At 48.2% G+C, this 19,921-nt stretch overlaps 1 protein-coding gene and 1 long non-coding RNA gene across 3 annotated transcripts in view; one reads left to right on the plus strand and one right to left on the minus strand.

Moving 5' to 3' along the window:
* Positions 1-9,248, minus strand: part of PTPN21 (protein tyrosine phosphatase non-receptor type 21) — a 78,663-nt gene extending 69,415 nt beyond the window's left edge. For both annotated transcript variants that reach the window (XM_070797969.1, XM_070797968.1), the window contains exons 1-2: positions 9,111-9,248; positions 4,275-4,652 (exon numbers count right to left, since the gene is read on the minus strand). In XM_070797969.1, the coding sequence (XP_070654070.1) occupies positions 4,275-4,454 (180 nt within the window). In that variant the 5' untranslated portion in view covers positions 4,455-4,652; positions 9,111-9,248. The remainder of the gene's footprint in view (positions 1-4,274; positions 4,653-9,110) is intronic.
* LOC139185415 (uncharacterized) lies at positions 5,266-8,371 on the plus strand. The gene is made up of 2 exons (XR_011569044.1): positions 5,266-6,146; positions 6,692-8,371. It is a non-coding gene; the product is annotated as an uncharacterized lncRNA (long non-coding RNA).
* Positions 9,249-19,921: the final 10,673 nt, after the last annotated feature.

Here is a 19,921-nt window from a genome sequence, read left to right on the forward strand (position 1 = left end):
AGAGAAGCAAAGCAATGCCTGTGGGTTCAGTTCAACCTGTGCTTATAAGGACTTTTCAGGTCTTAACATATTAACCAGAGTTAATTTATTGTAATTAATAAATTAACGACAGTTCTTCAAGAAATTGACTCTACTGGTTATAGGCAGACCAGGTGCATGAGAAAGAAACCACAGGGAAAAAAAAAACAAACAAAATAGGAAAAATGGGTGAAGGGAACAAAAGAGACGGGACTAAACAAACGCAAGCAGGCAGGACCAGTCACTGAGGCGGGCTCTTCTGGATCACTTTCCCCTTCTTGGGCCGCTGCACTTCCTTTCCTTCTAAGGTTCCTCTCACCTGAGCTCCGGACCCGCGTATGCTCTGCCTGTTCAGCATCTCCAACTGGGGCGGGAAGCTCAGCGCGTCGGAGGTGAGCGGCCCACACGCCTCCGCCAACTCCCCTCCAGCCTGCTCTTCCTTCTGCGTTTCTTCCCTTGGGGGGGGATCCCCACCATTTACCAGAAACCTTAGGATCCACCTAGACCCTGGCCAGTCCCTCCGCACCTGACAGGTAGATCCCCAAGATCTCCAGACTCGGCTCACTCCTCCTCAGCCCCATCCAGATCCAAGTGACTGCTATCTGCACCACAACCGCTCTTTTCAAATCATTTTCTCCAGATGCGGCTCGGCTTCGTAAAAACAATCACGCCACATGCGTGTTTAAAAAACTCTTCACTGGGACATCCCTGGCAGTCCAGGGGTGAAGACTCTATGCTTCTACTGCAGGGGGGCACGGGTTTGATTCCTGCTCTGGGAACTAAGATCCTGCATGCCTCGCAGTGTGGCCAAAAAAAAAAAAATCAATTTTTTTTAATAAAGTTAAAAAACTCTTCACTAACTTCCTAATTTGCAGGACAAGCCCCAAACCATAAGAACCCCGCACTGGGGGGGCCCTGGTCTGCAGCGTTACCTCTGCCTCCCCAGGTGCCAGGCAGATTACCTGCCTCGTATCTCTGGCCATGTGGGGCCAGTCTTTTCCAGCCCCTGACTGACCACCCCACCCCATCTTTCGGGGCCCAGCTCAGACATCACTCGCCCCAGGAAGCCCTCCCTCCGCTGCCTCTCCCTAATGTCCACAGCGCCTCCTGCTTCCTTCATCATCGCGTGCCTCATGCCTGTCTCCTACCGGTACTAACGCCAGGCTGAGCTCCTGGTACCTATATGTGCTGCTCAGTCGCTCAGTCGTGTCCGACTCTTTGTGACCCCATGGACTGCAGCAGGCCAGGTTTCCCTGTCCTTCACCACCTCCCAGAGTTTGCTCAGACTCATGTCCATTGGAATTCCCCGGTGGTTCAGCTGGTCAAGAATCTGCCTGCAATGCAGGAGACCTGGGTTCAATCCCTGGGTTGGGAAGATCCCCTGGAGAACGGAACGCTACCCACTCTGGCATTTTGGCTTGGAGAATTCCATGGACAGAGGAGCCTGGAGGGCTACAGTCCATGGGGTCACAAAGAGTTAGACATGACTAAGCGACTTTCCCCTCCCTTTCGTGTCCATCAAGTAGATGATGCCATTCAACCACCTCATCCTCTGTTGTCCCCTTCTTCTTCTGCCCTCCATCTTTCCCAGCATCAGGGTCTTTTTCAATGTGCCTGGCCCTTAATAATTGTCTTTAATACTGACTGATGCAATGATGGGATGCTCACCAGGGGCACAGTTTATCTATTCTTGACTTTTCATAAACTATAGATCAGCAGGATTTCCCAGTCAAGACTATAACATAGGCATTTAAGTGAAATAACTAGCTTTTCCATCTTTCTCTTACCCTAGAAACAGGCAGCCAAAGACCAGAAGAGACCTGGGTTTAATTAGAGCCCTTTTCTTCACAGGCCTTACATTTTAAATGCAAGACATTATGTGGATGCTTGAGGATGCCACAACTTCCTTCAGACTGGGTTTAGGGCTTTTCCAGGAAAATCCTATGATTGCTGTAACAGACTATAGTTATCGGAGCTATCGCTTTACATGCACATTAAATCACACAGTCATTCCGAGCGTTAGCATCACTGTTACCCCGTGGTTCAGATGAGGAAACCAGAGCTCAGACAGGTCACATTCCTCACCTAAGGTTAAACAACTAAACTGATGCAGAAACCACAAATGCAAACCGAAACATGTCTCTCAAAATCTGGCTTGACCTGTGGAAAACAAAGGGCTTCCCTTGGTGGCTCAGATGGTAAAGAACCTGTCTGCCAATGCAGGAGACGTAAGAGACCAGGGCTCGATCCCTGGGTTGGGAAGATCCCCTAGAGGAGGGCATGGCAACCCACTCCAGTCTTCTTGCCTGGAGAATCTCATGGACAGAGGAACCTAGCTGGCTACAGTCCAAAAGGTCGAGGTCACAAAGAGTTGGACACTATTTAAGTGACTAAGCACGCAGGAATGCACGAGCAGAAGAGTCACTGAATGCTGAACAAATGAATGAACGTGGCTACTAAATCAGGATGACCCATGTGGGGTCAATACTAGAAGGTCAGAACTACTTGGACACTCCAAAATGCATTCCTTTTTTCTTTTTTCTTTTTTTAAGTGGCTTAAAACAACTATTTTATCTTGCTCACAGTTCTGTGGGTCAAGAATTTGGGCAGGACTTGCCTAGGTGTCTGCCAGATGCCTGGGGGCTGAAAGGACCCATTTCCAAGATGGCTTCTTCACGCAGATGCCAACACGCATTCCTGTTTCATTCTGGTTTACATTTTGGGAGAACATATATACATTTTCAAAACTCAGGCATTGTGGGGATATCCCTGGTGGTCCAGTGGCTAAGACTCCACACTCCCAACCCAGGGGTCCAGAGTTCCATCCCTGGTCAGGGAACTAGATCCCACACATGGCAGCTAAAAGATCGTGCATGCCGCAACTAGGACCTACTGCTGCTGCTGCGTCGCTCAGTCGCGTCCGACTGCGAGACCCCACAGACGGCAGCCCGCCAGGCTCCCCCGTCCCTGGGATCCTCCAGGCAAGAACACTGGAGTGGGTTGCCATTTCCTTCTCCAACGCGTCAAAGTGAAAAGTGAAAGTGAAGTTGCTCAGTCGTGTCCGACTCTTCTCGACCCCATGGACTGCAGCCCACCAGGCTCCCCCGTCCCTGGGATCCTCCAGGCAAGAACACTGGAGTGGGTTGCCATTTCCTTCTCCGATGCATGAAAATCAAAAGTCAAAGTGAAGTCGCTCAGTCGTGTCTGATTCTTAGCGACCCCATGGACTGTAGCCCACCAGGCTCCCCCGTCCACGGGATTTTCCAGGCAAGAGTACTGGAGTGGGGTGCCATCGCCTTCTCCGAAACTAGGACCTGGCACAGCCAAATAAATAAATAAATGTGTAAGTATAAAAAAACAAACCTCATCTCAGTTCAGTTCAGTCGCTCAGCCATGTCCAACCCTTTGCGACCCCATGAACTGCAGCACGTCAGGCCTCCCTGTCCATCACCAACTCCCGGAGCTACTCAAACTCATGTCCACTGAGTCGGTGATGCCATCCAACCCTCTCCAGTTCTTTTAATGGGCATCCCCAAGAAAAGCGCTCTTTGCTCTGTTTCATTCCCTCCTCACAGGGAGAGGGGCTCACAAGCTCAACTCAGGTTATCCTAGCGCCTGTGTGGCAAACCACTTCAGTGGTGTCTGACTCTTTTCAACCCATGGACTGTAGCCCTCCAGCCTCCTCTCTCCATGAGATTCTCCAGGCAAGAACGCTGAAGTGGGTTGCCATGCCCTCCTCCAGGGGATCTTCCCACCCAAGGCTGGAATCTGGGTCTCCTGCATTGCAGGAAGATTCTTTACCATCTGAGCCAGCAGGGAAGCCCCAGATTATCCTGGCCAGGGAGGTACTCTGAGAAGATACAGCCAGCGAGCATTTATAGTAGCTTGGAAGGAAGGAGCAAAATTCGGCTGGAGAAGGCAATGGCACCCCACTCCAGTACTCTTGCCTGGTAAATCCCATGGATGGAGAAGCCTGGTAGGCTGCAGTCCATGGGGTCGCTAAGAGTCGGACACGACTGAGCGACTTCCCTTTCACTTCTTACTTTCATGCATTGGAGAAGGAAATGGCAACCCACTCCAGTGTTCTTGCCTGGAGAATCCCAGGGACGGGGGAGCCTGGTGGGCTGCCGTCTATGGGGTCGCACAGAGTTGGACAAGACTGAAGCGACTTAGCAGCAGTAGCAGCAGCGGCCTGCAGTTTTATTTTTTTTGCGGGGGGCGGGGGGCGGGGGAGGGGGGGGGGAGGGGTGGCTTACCTCCCGCAGCTCCAGTCTTTGGGCCACAGCCTCCAGGCTCTCCTGGCCAGTGCTCTCCACGGACAGCGTGAACTCTACAAACTCATTGTTGAGCAGCTGGATCCGGGCAACTAGGCAGCTCTTGCTGGATACGGTGTAACGCCGCGTGCGTTTCAGTTTCAGTCCAAATGGTAGTGGCATCTTCTTCTCTCTTCAAGAGCTGGAGGGGTAAAAAGCGAACAGCACCGCCAGCAGTCCAAGGGTGGTGATGGCCAGAGAAGCGATCCCGTCCCGACAGGAAGAGCACTGCGGAGTCTCGGACTGCTCACCCAGAAGCTGCTGCCATCAAAAAGCAACCGAGTCTCCAAAGACCAGGTGATGGGAGCTCCCACGCCAGTGCTGGGGAGAGAGGGACGCTGGTTACAGGGGCGACAGCAACTCCGGCTTTGTTTTTAAAAATAAAAATCAATAAAAGCTGTATCTAAGGAATAAGCTTTATCTTCCCTCTGGAAAAAAAAAAAAGGCCTTAGAAGGATCTGGGAGGGGCTGGAGAAGTTTCACAGCAGAGGTGTGTTAGGCCCCGGGTCAGACTCCACCCCTCATTCAATTCCACAAATAGTAGCCACCACGTGCGGCTACCTTCAGGATGAAACGAGACAAGGGCTGGCACTATAGCCCCAAATTTAGTAGCGATAATCAGTGGTCCTCTTTCCTAAAATTTTGGGTTTTTTTTCATAGTTAACTCTTTTTGGCTCCCCGATACTCCAACTGTATCTTTAGCCCTTAAGTGAGTTAATTGCCAAAAAAAAAAAAAAAAACCTCCAAAAGAGCTGTGTTCAAGTCCCAATTAGGCAAATTAATGCCGAACCCGAATGGAATCTTCCCGTCACATGTGGCAGCTGTGAGGTTCAAATGAGGTGAACACTTAACAGGCATGTGCAGAACTTCCCGGTTTACAGATGTTTACGTCACCATTTCGATTTATTTATAAACAAACTGTAAAAGACTCTACACGCGCTGCTGACCGGATTACCAAGCAGAAGCCTGTCAGCTCTGAGAAGCCCGGCCCTCGCCCGTCTCCGGGTGGGGACGCCTAGAGGCGGTGAGCCTTCCCCGAGGCGGTGCCACAGCCCTGAAGAGGAGCGGGACGAGGTTTAAAACTCCAACCCTAGATAAAGACGCGAGCACGGCGTTCAACGAGCCCGTGCGGCTAACTGCGCCGAGGGCTCCGACTCCTCGCTCCCGGAAGAGCGGGCGGCGTTGCCCGGGCAACCGGCGGCCCCGGAGGCGCCGGAACCCTCCGTCTGCCGCCGCGTTTCCGAACGGACGCTCCCGGAGGGAGGACAGGCTCGGGCTGACGCCGGAGGGAACGCTTAAAGGACCCGCCTAGAGCCCCCGCAGACAAGCGTGCGGTTTGAGCCGGGTCCCTTTACCTCAGAACTGCCCCCCCCACACACACACACCCCAAACACGTGACGTAAAACTTTTTTAAGCACGCCAGTTGGTGCGTTAATTCCTGGGCGGAAGCAAAACGGCCTTGAGCGGCAGCTTGGAACTTTGACACCGACAGGATTTTTTTTTTAATTCCCCCCCGCAACAAGTCGACAAAATCGCAGATATGGCCAGAATCCCGGGACAGCCCCCGCCCTCCGTCGTCTTCTGAACAGAGGCTGCCTCCGAGGACGCAGCCCTGGACTCGGTCGCAGCTGGTTACCCTGCGCCGGGGCCGGGAACCGCCGCGCGGAGGGCCAGCGTCACCCCCCGCGGACTCGGAAGCCGGTCCTCGGGAGAAGCGGCGCTCTCTCGGCCTCACAGCGGGGCGGGCTGAGCCGGGGGCGACCCCAGACTCGCCCTCCTCGGTCTCGCCTCCCCCACTGCGCCTCAGCCCCAGAGGTGATGGGCTCTCAGGGCTGGGCCGGGGTTGGGGCGGGGGTGAGGAGAACCAGCGTTTAGCTCTTACGCTAGGCTGTGGCAGACCTCACACTTTGTAATTCCATCTCACTGAAGTGTACTGCGCCTCTGAGGACAAGGCCCTGGAGCGGGCCTTTAGGCGTGTGTGCTAAGTCGCTGCAGTCCAACAGTCCTGTTGGACCCTGCGACCCCAGGCACTGTAGCCTACCAGGCTCCTCTGTCCATGGGATGCTCCAGGCAAGAACACTGGAGTGGGTTGCCATTCCTTCTCCAGGGGAATCTTCCCGACCCAGGGATCGACCCCCCCTGTCTCTTAGTTCTGCCTGCATTAGTCAGGCGGGTTCTTTACCTCTAGCGCCACCGGGGAAGCCCCCAGTGGGCCTTGTGGAGACGTCTAGTGAAAGTCTCTCAGTCGTGTCCGACTCTTTGCGACCCCGTGGACTGTACATGGATTCTCCAGGCCACAGTACTGGAGTGGGTGGCCGTTCCTTCTCCCAGGGACTGAACCCAGGTCTCCCGCCTTGCAGGCGGATTCTTTACCAGCTGAGCCAGCAGGGAAGCCCTGCTGCTGCTGCTGCTGCTGCTGCTGCTGCGTCGCTTCAGTCATGTCCGACTCTGCGACCCCATAGACGGCAGCCCACCAGGCTCCCCCGTCCCTGGGATTCTCCAGGCAAGAACACTGGAGTGGGTTGCCATTTCCTTCTCCAATGCAGAAAAGTGAAAGTGAAGTCTCTCAGACTCTCGCGACCCCATGGACTGCAGCCCACCAGGCTCCTCCGTCCAAGGGATTTTCCAGGCAAGAGTACTGGAGTGGGATGCCATTGCCTTCTCCGAGGGAAGCCCTACAGAAAGTCTAAAAGGAATCAATTGCTAAGCCGTCCTTGCTCTTAAGCAGATTACAAGCATGCTATAATTACATACATGGCTGTATCTCTAATAAGGACCCAACCACGACTTTCTGCTCTTGTTGTCTGGGTTTGGGTTTTGTTTGTTTGAGCTCTCCACAGATAGCCAGAAAAATAAAAGTTAAAAACAGGAAATAGAGGGAAAAGGCCAGAAGAAGAAAGAAAACTAGAAGTGCATAAGCCACTGTGTTAATTTAACAGCATTTGCTGTGTACCTCTGGAAGGTAAAAGAACCTTATTAAGAAGGGAATAGAAAATAGATATTATGAAAAGACATGGGCTCCACCTGCAGTTTTCAGTGCTCTTGTTTGTGTCAGGGTATAAACCAAATAGCTCGTTGAGACAAAATGAAAAGTAAAAAAAAAAAAAAAAAATCAAGAAGTGAGAACTTGAAATAATAAGCTTTCAGCTAGAAAAATGCCTATGAGCCATGCATGTATAAATTTTAAAAGATTATAGATACCCTTATAGATAGATATGCTAAATACCCTATCAAGAGATAAGGTAATGAATTTAAATTTTACATACAAATTATGGTAACTGGAAACAGAACAGTTAAGTTGTACAGAGGAAAGATGAAAATTTGTGTTGGGGATGTTCAAACATAGTATTCACTTCACTGCAAATATAGAATTACGCCTTGAAGGCAATAGATATTACATTATATAATTATCAATTTAAGCTCTGATGAAGCAGAGTAAAACTTTGCTGTCCCTGAGTTTGAAATATTTTATTGCATCAAGGATAAAGACAAGCCAACGTTTTCTCTTTTTTATTTTGGTAGATGTTATATAAAAAGTAATTGAAAAAGTGGAAGGGTATGTGTGTGTGAAACAATTTACACAATTTTCAGTTATGTACAGTATTTGCTACCAAATATTGTCATAAAGTTACAAATGTTTGAATAGAGGAGTAGAAATTGAAGATGCTTTGGGGGGGTGTCTGTTTCAGGTGTAAAATAATATGAAATAATTTGAAAGGTAGCTGCGTCTGGAAGTCTTAACTGATTACTAAATAGACATTCATAATTAGCTTTTGCAGGAAAATACACTAAGATCTTTTGTTTCTCTACAAGATCACTTTGTTTTGAAATTTAAAAAATAGGTATATATTAATCATGTTCAAGTATTCAAAAGGTAGACTGAGGTATTTATTCATTTTAATGTTTTTACATCCCCTCTCAGAGGCTTCTCAAATACACTTTTAAATTCTGAATCCTGTAGTTTTCTGCTTTGTTGCTAGAGTCCTCATTACGTGTAATTTTACTAATGATGCTTTCAAATAAAATAATCTCTAAAAGTGTATTATTCTTAGAATAATGAATAGATATATAGCATTAAATCCAACGCATATTTGTCCTGAACACATTTATGCGTAAAACTCGAGAATAAAATGGGCTGGAAACAACAGACAACTACTTTCAGAATAAAATTCCTATCATATCCCAAAGTTAAAAAAAAAAAAATCTGTCAGCAACCCTTAGGCATACAGCGGTTGTCACCTGGCGCACACGGAGTATTTTGAACCCGTTTGCGAGCATACGCTATTATAAGGCTTTCTCAGCAAAAAAGAAAATAAGACGGGCATGCCAAAAGCGGCCAGTCTAATCAGGATTTGCAGAAATCACAAGTCGGAATTTGCAGACCCAAGAATTCTTCCTTCCAGAGTAAACACTCTTTACTCCAAAAGCAAAACAAGCCATCACCACGAAACAGTCCTTCGTTCCTCTCCTTCTCGCCAAAGTTATCTGGCAAATCTCGCACTTAATATTCCGAGAGGCACAAACATACCTAAGACTTTTAAAGCCCCGATGCAGAATTAAGCCGCTCACAATCAACCGAGGAGCTCCGAATACAAGTTCAAGACCCCTCTGCAAATGCCTCAAGTGGAAGAGAGCCTGGAAGAGTTTTCTCTTTGTTACGCTCGTCCGTGCCTCGGGTCTGGGCAGCCGGGACGCGTCCTCCCCGGACTCGGGGGTGCCGGCTGGCGGACACAGCCCCGCGCTCAGCCCCCGTCTCTCCCCCGCGCCCCGCGCCCTCACCTGCTCCCGCCGCCGCATCCTCGGGGCCGTGCGACCCGCTCAGCGGCCCGTCCCGCGGGGCCCCGCCGCGCTGCCGCCGCAGCCGCTCCCACACTCCAGCCCGCGCCGCGGCGCGCTCACGGGCCCCGCGCGCCTCGCTCCTGTCTCCCCGGCCCCGGCCCGCCGCGCATTCCCCCGCGCCGAGGGCGGAGGCCCGCAGCTGGGGCCAGCGGCGCCGCACGCAGAGGCCCGGCGCGGGCCGGGCAGCCGGAGGACGCGCGGCCGGAGCAGCGGGGCGGCCGGGCCCGGGCGTCCCTCCCCCGGGCCGGGCGGGCGGGCGGATCCGGAGAGGCGGCGGCGGCCCGTGACCTCAGAGGGCTGGAATGCGAGCGGGGGAGGCGCGGACAGCTGCGCCCGGCCGCGGGGAGGGGGCGCGCCGCTGCTTGTTTGAATCATATGACCGCTTATTTTAAGAGTTTCCAAATAAAGCGAGGCCTTAATAAAAATGAGAGGAGGGGGTAACATTTCGGTGCCAGGTAAAGGGTGTTATTCCCGCGTTACTAGGTGATCGGTAAAAGGGTATTATCGCCGGAGTTATTCGTTTACTCGTCTACATGTCTGAAAACTGTTCAAATAGTCTATTTCTTCTCCCTTGCTTTCGTCTAAGGGCATACTCCATAAAAAAAGGATTGATAACAGGGTGGGAAGGATTGGTATACGGGGTGGCAAAGTCCCCTTCCCCTAAAAAAGACTGTGTGAAAGTCGTTCAGTCGTGTCCAACTCCTTGCGACCCCATGGGCTGTAGCCCACCAGGCTCCTGTCCATGGGGTTCTCCAAGCAAAAATAGTGGAGTGGACTGCCATGCCTTTCTCCAAGGGGTCTTCCCAACCCAGGGACTGCGCCCCGGTTTCCCGCACTGCAGGCAGATTCTTTACAGTCTGAGTCACCGGGGAAGCCTCTAGAAAGATTGATATGCCTCAAATAACCTTTCGGTCTTCAGCAGAGCTGTATGTTCATGCGTCCAAAGTGGCGCTTTAAGGATAGGCGAACTCCAGAGTCTAGTTGTCTGGGTTCGAATCTCAGCTGCCAACGCTAACTAGCTGGAGGACCTTTGCAAATTTCTTAACCTTCTGTGCCTGCTCATGTCCTGTGAAATAATGAAAATAATCACTATTCAGCAACGTGTGTAAAACATACTGAAGTGCTTCATTCTGACCCCTAATAGCAACTTTTATTATTATATGGTATTATTACACTGCATCATCATCATTATTATTATTACTATTATTGCAGTCTACACTTAAGCCAAGGAATAACCGTGTGGTCCTAACACCATCATAATAGGTGTTTCGCTCTTACTTGGCCAGTGGTTTGAGAGACTGGAGCAGAGAAACTTCTGTTATGTAAATTTAATGTAAATTATTTTTAAAATAGCTTTGTTTCTGGAAAGCTTTGTCTTCCTTCCGGCCTGTGGACTTTTTTTCTAGTTGCAGCAGCCATCTGCAAGGCAGGGCTGTGGGATCCTGCAGCCAGGGATCTAACCCTGATGCACAGATTCATAACCACTGGACCACCAGGGAAGCCCCTGGAAAGCTTTCTTATGTTAAATTTCATTTAGATTTCATTTCTTCAACAGTTAACTGACACTTATTGAGTACTTACTCATGGTCCCTGCTCTCAAAGGACTTCTGGTTCAGTGGGTGAGGACTAACAAGGCCTAAGGGGAAAGCTTCATCCTAGAAGTGCTATGGGAGAACAAACCCCAGGCAAGACTCAGATTGGGTAATGGAGCTCAAAGCAAATAAGATTGCACGTTTCCAACTGGGAAAAAAATCGATTCTGCTTATAACTGAATTTCAGCTGGATGCCATGAGGGGGTCAATGTGTGTGCAAGGGAAGAAAAGAGAAAATGAGTCACTTTTGGGTCTCATAAACTAGAAAGACTGACATTATGTGTGAGCGTTCTCTCTCTCCATCCCCAGCCTATCCTCAAGACCTGCTTGCTACTTCCTCCTTTGAAATGTCTCAGGAATGCTTTCTTTGCTCTTTGTCCCTGAATGCCACCTCCCCGCCATCATTCTAGTCCAAACCTTCACCCCTCATCATTTTACATCTAGATTATTGCAACAAGGGTGGTCTCCACGCCTCTGGTTTCTGCTCTCTCTTCTTTCCATTGTTAATGCTAGGCTGACCTCTCCCTGGGGTTTATCACTCCCAGTGGATCCTCACAGCTAAGCTGCTCTGCTTGACCTTGGGCCTTAATTATAAACCAGCCTCAGCTTCTTTGACCATCCGCATTTCTCTCCTCTCCCCTAAGGCCCCCTGATGAGCCGAGTCTCCTGGCTCAGAGCACCTCCTGCCCGCCTTCCGCTTGTCTAAGCCTTCCGTTGCTCTCCATGCTTCAATACAAGGCTCGGCTTCCAAGACAACTTGCTCACCACTCCATTCCACAGTGATCCCCACACTTGGCAAGAACGTTAAAAATTGTTTCATGTAGGCTTCTTTCATATCTCCTAGAATTCCTAGGACACTACTGGGCAGAGAGTAGGCACTAAATAAAAACTTGTTAATTGAATCGGGAAGAAAATGAAAGAATTTTAAAAATAGAAAATGATGGTAAAACCCAAGCAATGTTGGACACAGCTGAACCTCCTCCCTCACAATCCGCAAGTGCCACTGCTGACCAAGTGCTTCAGCTTTGTTTTCCCACAACCACGGTGATTAGACAGCAATGGCCCCCGACACGGCAAGCCGTTGGAACAATGCCTTCAAAGCCAGTGGCATGAAATTATTACCTGGCTTATGTTTGCATGGAAGGAACTGACCCATTGGAAAAGACCCTGATGCTGGGAAAGATTGAAGCGGGGAGGAGAAGGGGATGATAGAGGATGAGATGGTTGGATGGCATCACCGACTCAATGGACATGAGTTTGGGTAAACTCCGGGAGTTGGTGATGGACAGGGAGGCCTGGCGTGCTGCAGTCCCTGGGTCGCAAACAGTCAGACGCGACTGAATTGAAGTGAACTGAACTGATGGGTACCAAGATACAAGAATATTAAAAAATAGGGAATTAAACGTTTAATTATAATCTGCCTTGATAGCTTGGTGGGTACCAACTATCCCTCACTATATGAATTACCATCCTCGGAAAACAATTTAAAAGGAAAAATATTACCATCCTTTGCAAGAATCTAAGTTGAAAGAATGCTCCATTCCCATAGAGATGATGGTGCCTGGGAGGAGGAGTGAGGTGAAATCTTCAGTCTCCAAATCTTGACTGTGTGCTCTCCGTACCACACTCAACACCACCCCAGGGGCAGCACCTTTTCCACTGCAAAAGAATGAGAATTTAGGGACTTCTCTGGTTAAATAGCTAAGACTCTTTTCTCCCAAAGCAGGGGGCCTGGGTTTGACCAAAGTTCCCCAGGTCAGGGAACTAGATCCCACATGCTGCAACTAAGACCCAGGACAGCCAAATAAATAAATTTTTTTTTAATGAAAATTTAGGGGCTAGATACCCCTGGAATCAGAGAAATGATGATGTTGGCAATATATCTGTTCAACTGGACAAGACATTGAAGACAAATATGTCAATATCAATAGCAAAAACAAGTGCTGTGACTGGAGTTCCCAACACTTAAGGACTTTTGATCCAAGGGTGGACAGGCCACATAATATTTACTAATGAAAACACTTGTTCATTCAAACTGCTTTTCTTAGAACCCAAATGCTGCAAAGAGAAAGGTGAATAAGATGCATGGCCCTGTTCCCAAAGACTCACGGTGTGAGGAACACTCAAGTCAGTTCAATCGCTCAGTCCTGTCCGACTCTTTGCAGCCCCATGGCCTGCAGCACGCCAGGCCTCCCTGTCCATCAGCAACTCCCGGAGTCTACTCAAACTCATGTCCATAGAGTTGGTGATGGCATCCAACCATCTCATCCTCTGTCGTCCCCTTCTCCTGCCTTCCATCTTTCCAGCATCAGGGTCTTTTCCAATGAGTCAGTTCTTGCATCAGGTGGCGAAAGTGAGGAACAGGGGAATATATAATTCTAGCAGGCAGGTATACTCAATAGGTAGATATTTTAAGTCAGGGTTCCCCAACCTCCGGCATCTAATGCCTGATGATCTGAGGTGCAGCTGATGGAATACTAACTGAAATAAAGCGCACAGTAACTGTACTTGCTTGAATCTTCTCAGTACTATCCCCGCCCCTTCCACCCCTCCACCGCCCCAGGTTGTGGGAAAACTTTCTTCCATGAAAGCGGTGCCTGGTGCCAAAAAGTTTGGGGACCACTGTTCTAAGTGGAGTGGGAATATCTGGTTTATCGCTATGATCAGCTTCTGGCTGAGTCTGGAAGGACAAATGTAAGTTCACCAGGCTTCCCTGGTGGTTCACATGATAAAGAATCTGCCTGCAATGCAAGAGGCTCAGGTTCAATCCCTGGGTTGGGGAAGATCCCCTGGAGAAGGAAATGGCCACCCACTCCAGTATTCTTGCCTGGAGAATTCCATGGACAGAGGAGCCTGGTGGGCTCCACTCCACGGGGTTGCAAAGAGTTGGTCATGACTGAGTGACTAACACTTTCAGTTTCTTTCAGGCATTCCGAAAAAACAGAGAAAAGCATTTCAAGCTGAAGGACACCCCTCTTCTAACCTCCTCTCCCATCGTGTGCAAAAAGGCGGGCGGTACCCAGTTGGAATTCTGCCCTGATCAGAGGCCAGAGATGCTAGGGGACCAGTGTGAAAGGACAAAGGGTTCCATGAAGCTGAGGTTGGTACTCAGGCCTCTTTGACTTCAAAACCAATGCTCTTGTTAGTCATCTTCTCTCAGACAGCCCTCAACTGTGACTGATCGAAATCTAGTCCTCATCCTATCTCCTAGAGCAAATACAGGTTTTTCCTCCTGAACCAGAGAGCTCTTCCATGCTGGAAAGTAATTCTCATTGTCCTGCTTAGTCTTTCTCAAGCTGAATACCTACTCCTAGTTCCTCTAATGGTTTTTCTCAAGCATTGTTACGATAGTCTTCCTCTGGATGCAGTGTGTTTTATGAAGACGTGTCTTAGGCACCAGACCACTGAACCCCATCAGCTCAGTGGGGTTGTCCCCTCTGTAATCCAGACAGACTCTTGAGGTCTAAATATGCAAGTTCTTAAGCAGCTTGCAAGTTTCTTTCTGCAATTTTAAATAGATTGTCTTGAAAGTTAACTCTTTCTTGAACACACTTCAATACAAGTTTTCCCTATCCTGAATAAGTTTTAGTGAAAACATTCTCTGTCTTTCAAAAAGAACAATTCAAAAATGGTCTTTCAATATTATCTACATATTGACTAAGGATTTTATGCCCAGTAATGGCAGAACCTGTGTTTTCATTCTGAGTACTGAAATGGCAGGTAAAGAGAGAGAAATAACATGCCTGTCTTCTGGATCGCGTGTGTCTTGGTTACAGGGACTCCGTCTCACTCATCCTTGTGCTCTGGTGCTTCGCACAGCATCTGACTCAGGGGAGGCATTTAATTTTTAATCAACAGCCATAGTACTGCCAGTGAGCCAGGCACAGTTCAAAATACTTCATGATTATTAACTTCATTCTGATAAGAACTCTATGAAAAGGAAACTGGTATCATACTTAGGTCACAGATGGGGAAACTAAGGCAGAGACGGGATAAGCAACTTGCCTAAAGCCTCAGAGCGAGTAACAGATCCGGGATTCAGCCCAGACAGTCTGGCTCCAGCATTCCTGTTCTTAGACACTCCACTCTGTGCCTCTCATCCATTTTGAATGAGTGCATGATCATTGGATTTATCCATGAAGAATGCTTTTGTTATTCAGGTCATTATTTTATCCTGCAAACACTTCATAAGTGCTTCCTATATGTCCAGCATCCTGAAAGAAATATGGGAGAAGTACAGACCTACCAGGAGTTTATAATATTATTAGAGAGGACAAATGCGCTTACATACACACATATACCCACAGATGAACATTGCAGAAAGGACCTTGTGTCATATTAGCAGTTCCCATGTATGCTACAGTAATTCAGTAGAAGAAAAGGATTCTGTGAGGTGAAGGACCATGTGGCCAACAGACCTCAGGTGGCCTCAAGATTCCTGCCCCTGCTGTTTACACCCTTGAGGGTAAGACAGCACCTGTGACTTGCCTGCAGCTAATGAATAGGAGTAGCCATCATGGTCAACAGAAGAGTCCGAAATGCAGTACTTGGACGCAATCTCAAAAACCAAAAAATGATCTCTGTTTGTTTCCAAGGCAAACCATTCAATATCACAGTAATCCAAGTCTATGCCTCAACCAGTAACGCTGAAGAAGCTGAAGTTGAACGGTTCTGTGAAGACCTACAAGACCTTTTAGAACTAACACCCAAAAAAGATGTCCTTTTCATTATAGGGGACTGGAATGCAAAAGTAGGAAGTCAAGAAACACCTGGGGTAACAGGCAAATTTGGCCTTGGAATACGGAATGAAGCAGGGCAAAGGCTAGTAGAGAGAGAGAGAGAGAACACACTGGTCATAGCAAACACCCTCTTCCAACAACACAAGAGAAGACTCTACACCTGGACATCACCAGATGGTCAACACTGAAATCAGATTGATTATATTCTTTGCAGCCGAAGATGGAGAAGCTCTATACAGTCCGCAAAAACAAGACTGGGAGCTGACTCTGCCTCAGATCATGAACTCCTTATTGCCAAATTCAGACTGAAATTGAAGAAAGTAGGGAAAACCATTAGACCATTCAGGTATGACCTAAATCAAATTCCTTATGATTATACAGTGGAAGTGCAAAATAGATTTAAGGGCCTAGATGTTATAGATTGAGTGCCTGATGAACTATGGACAGAGGTTCGTGACATTGTACAGGAGACAGGGATCAAGACCATCCCCATGGAAAAGAAATGCAAAAAAGCAAAATGGCTGTCTGAGGAGGCCTTACAAATAGCTGTGAAAAGAAGAGAAGCGAAAAGCAAAGGAGAGAAAAGGAAAGATATAAGCATCTGAATGCAGAGTTCCAAAAAATAGCAAGGAGAGGTAAGAAAGTCTTCCTCAGCAATCAATGTAAAGAAATAGAGGAAAACAACAGAATGGGAAAGACTAGAGATCTCTTCAAGAAAATTAGAGATACCAAGGGAACATTTCATGCAAAGATGGGCTTGATAAAGGACAGAAATGGTATGGACCTAACAAAAGCAGAGGATATTAAGAAGAGGTGGCAAGAACACACAGAAGAACTGTACAAAAAAGATCTTTATGACCCAGATAATCATGATGGTGTGATCACTCATGTAGAGCCAGACATCCTGGAATGTGAAGTCAAGTGGGCCTTAGGAAGCATCACTACAAACAAAGCTAGTGGAGGTGATGGAATTCTAGTTGAGCTATTTCAAATCCTGAAAGATGATGCTATGAAAGTGCTGCACTCAATATGCCAGCAAATTTGGAAAACTCAGCAGTGGCCACAGGACTGGGAAAGGTCAGTTTTCATTCCAATCCCAAAGAAACGCAATGCCAAAGAATGCTCAAACTACCACACAATTGCACTCATCTCACACGCTAGTAAAGTAATGCTCAAAATTCTCCAAGCCAGGCTTCAGCAGTACGTGAACTGTGAACTTCCTGATGTTCAAGCTGGTTTTAGAAAAGGCAGAGGAACCAGAGATCAAATTGCCAACATCTGCTGGATCACGGAAAAAGGAAGAGAGTTCCAGAAAAACATCTATTTCTGCTTTATTGACTATGCCAAAGCCTTTGACTGTGTGGATCACAATCAACTGTGGAAAATTCTGAAAGAGTTGGGAATACCAGACCACTTGACCTGCCTCTTGAGAAACCTATATGCAGGTCAGGAAGCAACAGTTAGAACTGGACATGGAACAACAGACTGGTTCCAAATAGGAAAAGGAGTTCATCAAGGCTGTATATTGTCACCCTGCTTATTTAACTTCTATGCAGAGTACATCATGAGAAACACTGGGCTGGAAGAAGCACAAGCTGGAATCAAGATTGCTGAGAGAAATATCAATAACCTCAGATATGCAGATGACACCACCCTTATGGCAGAAAGTGAAGAGGAACTCAAAAGCCTCTTGATGAAAGTGAAAGAGGAGAGTGAAAAAGTTGGCTTAAAGCTCAACATTCAGAAAACGAAGATCATGGCATCTGGTCCCATCACTTCATGGGAAATAGATGGGGAAACAGTGGAAACCGTGTCAGACTTTATTTCTGGGGGCTCCAAAATCACTGCAGATGGTGACTGCAGCCATGAAATTAAAAGACGCTTACTCCTTGGAAGGAAAGTTATGACCAACCTTGATAGCATATTGAAAAGCAGAGACATTACTTTGCCAACAAAGGTCCGTCTAGTCAAGGCTATGGTTTTTCCAGTGATCATGTATGGATGTGAGAGTTGGACTGTCAAGAAAGTTGAGCGCTGAAAAATTGATGCTTTTAAATTGTGATGCTGGAGAAGACTCGTGAGAGTCCCTTGGACTGCAAGGAGATCCAACCAGTCCATCCTAAAGGAGATCAGTCCTGGGTGTTCATTGGAAGGACTGATGCTAAAGCTGAAACTCCAATACTTTGGCCACGTTATGTGAAGAGTTAACTCATTGGAAAAGACTCTGATGCTGGGAGAGATTGGGGGCAGAAGGAAAAGGGGATGACAGAGGATGAGATGGCTGGATGGCATCACCGACTCGATGCACATGAGTTGGGATGAACTCCGGGAGTTGGTGATGGACAGGGAGGCCTGGCGTGCTGCAGTTCATGGGGTGGCAAAGAGTCGAACACGACTAAGCGACTGAACTGAACTGAACTGAATGAATAGGAACAGATAAAGGATTTTCTTTTTCTTTCTTTTTTGAAAGTGCTTGTCTTCCTTTCAGCTTCTCTAGTTGCTCCGTGGTAAGTGAGATCTTAGTTCCCTGACCAGAAATAGAATCTGCATCCCCTGTTTTGAAGGGATTCTTAACCATTGTACCACCAGGGAAGTCCTCTGGATGATGGATTTTGCAAATGGAATTAAGACCCTAAATCACGATTTGGGTGTCAGGCCCTTGGATATTGAATACTGTGTGTGTGCTCTGACTGACTGACTCTTTGTGACCCCATGGACTGTAGCCCACCAGGCTCCTCTGTCCATGGGATTCTCCAAGCAAGAATCCTTGAGTGGGCTGCTATGTCCTCCTCCAGGGGATCTTCCTGACACAGGGACTCAACTCATGTCTCTCGTTCTCTCCTGCATTGGCGGGCAAATTCTTTCCACTGAGTCACCTGGGAAACCCTGATTTAATCAAATAAAAGCCCTTAAAAGAAGGACTGGGCCTTCCCTGAGCTCAGAGTCTCTCTCTCCGAGCTTGATTTAGTGAGCAGCCATGTTGGAGAAGGCCATGGTAAGGAAGTGTGGGCACATCTGTGACCTGAGGGTAGTATCCAGACAACAGCTGGGAAAAAGCTGAGACCCTCACTCAATAAGCTTCAGTAATTCTGCTTACAATCTAATCAAGCTTGAAAGTGGCTTCTTCCTCAGTCGAACCTCCAGATAAGAGCACAGCCTTCCATATGGGCAGGAGAGAGACTGCTTTCTATGCTTATATGATCAAGGACAGGGAATATTAAACTGCTATTAATAGAAACAGTAATGTCAGGCACAGAAACCAATCTGAGTGGAGGAAGGGGAAGAAGAGGAAGATTTCAGTTTTGATGTGCTGGCTTTGGAGCAAACACAAATGCCTGTATTTATCTGGAATTTGGGACTAGGGTTTAGGTGAGAACTCGAGGCTGATGGATATGAGAGTTGGACCATAGAGAAGGCTGAGAGCTGAATAATTCATGTTTTTGAACTGTTTTGCTGGAGAAGACTCCCTTGAGACTCCCTTGGACTGCAAGGAGATCCAACCAGTCAATCCTAAAGGAACTCAATCCTGAATATTCATTGGAAGGACTGATGTTGAAGCTGAAGCTCCAATACTTTCGCCACAGGATGCGAAGAGCTGAGTCATTGGAAAAGACCCTCTTGCTGGGAAAGATTAAGGGCAAGAAGAGAAGGAGGCAACAGATGAGACGGTTGGATGAGATCACTGAGTCAATGGACATGAGTTTGAGTAAACTCCAGGAGCTAGTAAAGGACAGAGAAGCCTGGCATACTGTAGTCCATGGGGTCTCAAGGAGTCAGTCACGACTCAGCAAGTGAATAACAAGGCTGATGGAATATTCAACTATGATCATTACAAAGGTGAGAGTAGAAGTCCTGACAATTAAATACTTCTCCAAAGAAAGGGATTTCAGAGAGAGGAGCAGCAAGATTAAGATTTAATTTGGGGAAAAGGCCACCGAGGGATGAGGGACCAGAGAGGCAGAACCAGACATAGGAGAACCAGGGTAGTTGTGGCATCAAAGAAACGACTGTGATGAATTGGCTGTGAGGCACTGGGTATTCCATTTTTTCCTCCAAGTGTGATTATAATGCAACCGCTGGGAGGCAGCCTCTATATCACACGTAGGAAAATTGACTGGAGACCGAATATCCAAATCACTATCACACGAAACCGCAAGTGAAGGCTGGATTCAAATTCAGATCTCACACCAAAGCCAGAGATCCTTCCCTGGCACGTTTAAACGTACTTAAATTCCAACGGGGAGTGCGGGCGAGGAGAGGGAAGGTCGGAAAGTCACCCACGTGCCGGGAGAGGTGGGGGGGAAAACCCGGGCCGCCGCTCTCCGCGCCGCCAGCAGAGGGCGCCAGGGCGCACGCCCCGCGGGCTCCAGTGCGCAGGCGCAGGCGCAGGCGCGCGCGGCGGGGCTCGAGCCTGTGGGGG

Source organism: Bos indicus, chromosome 10, assembly GCF_029378745.1.
Source record: "Bos indicus isolate NIAB-ARS_2022 breed Sahiwal x Tharparkar chromosome 10, NIAB-ARS_B.indTharparkar_mat_pri_1.0, whole genome shotgun sequence".
Classification (NCBI taxonomy): domain Eukaryota; kingdom Metazoa; phylum Chordata; class Mammalia; order Artiodactyla; family Bovidae; genus Bos; species Bos indicus.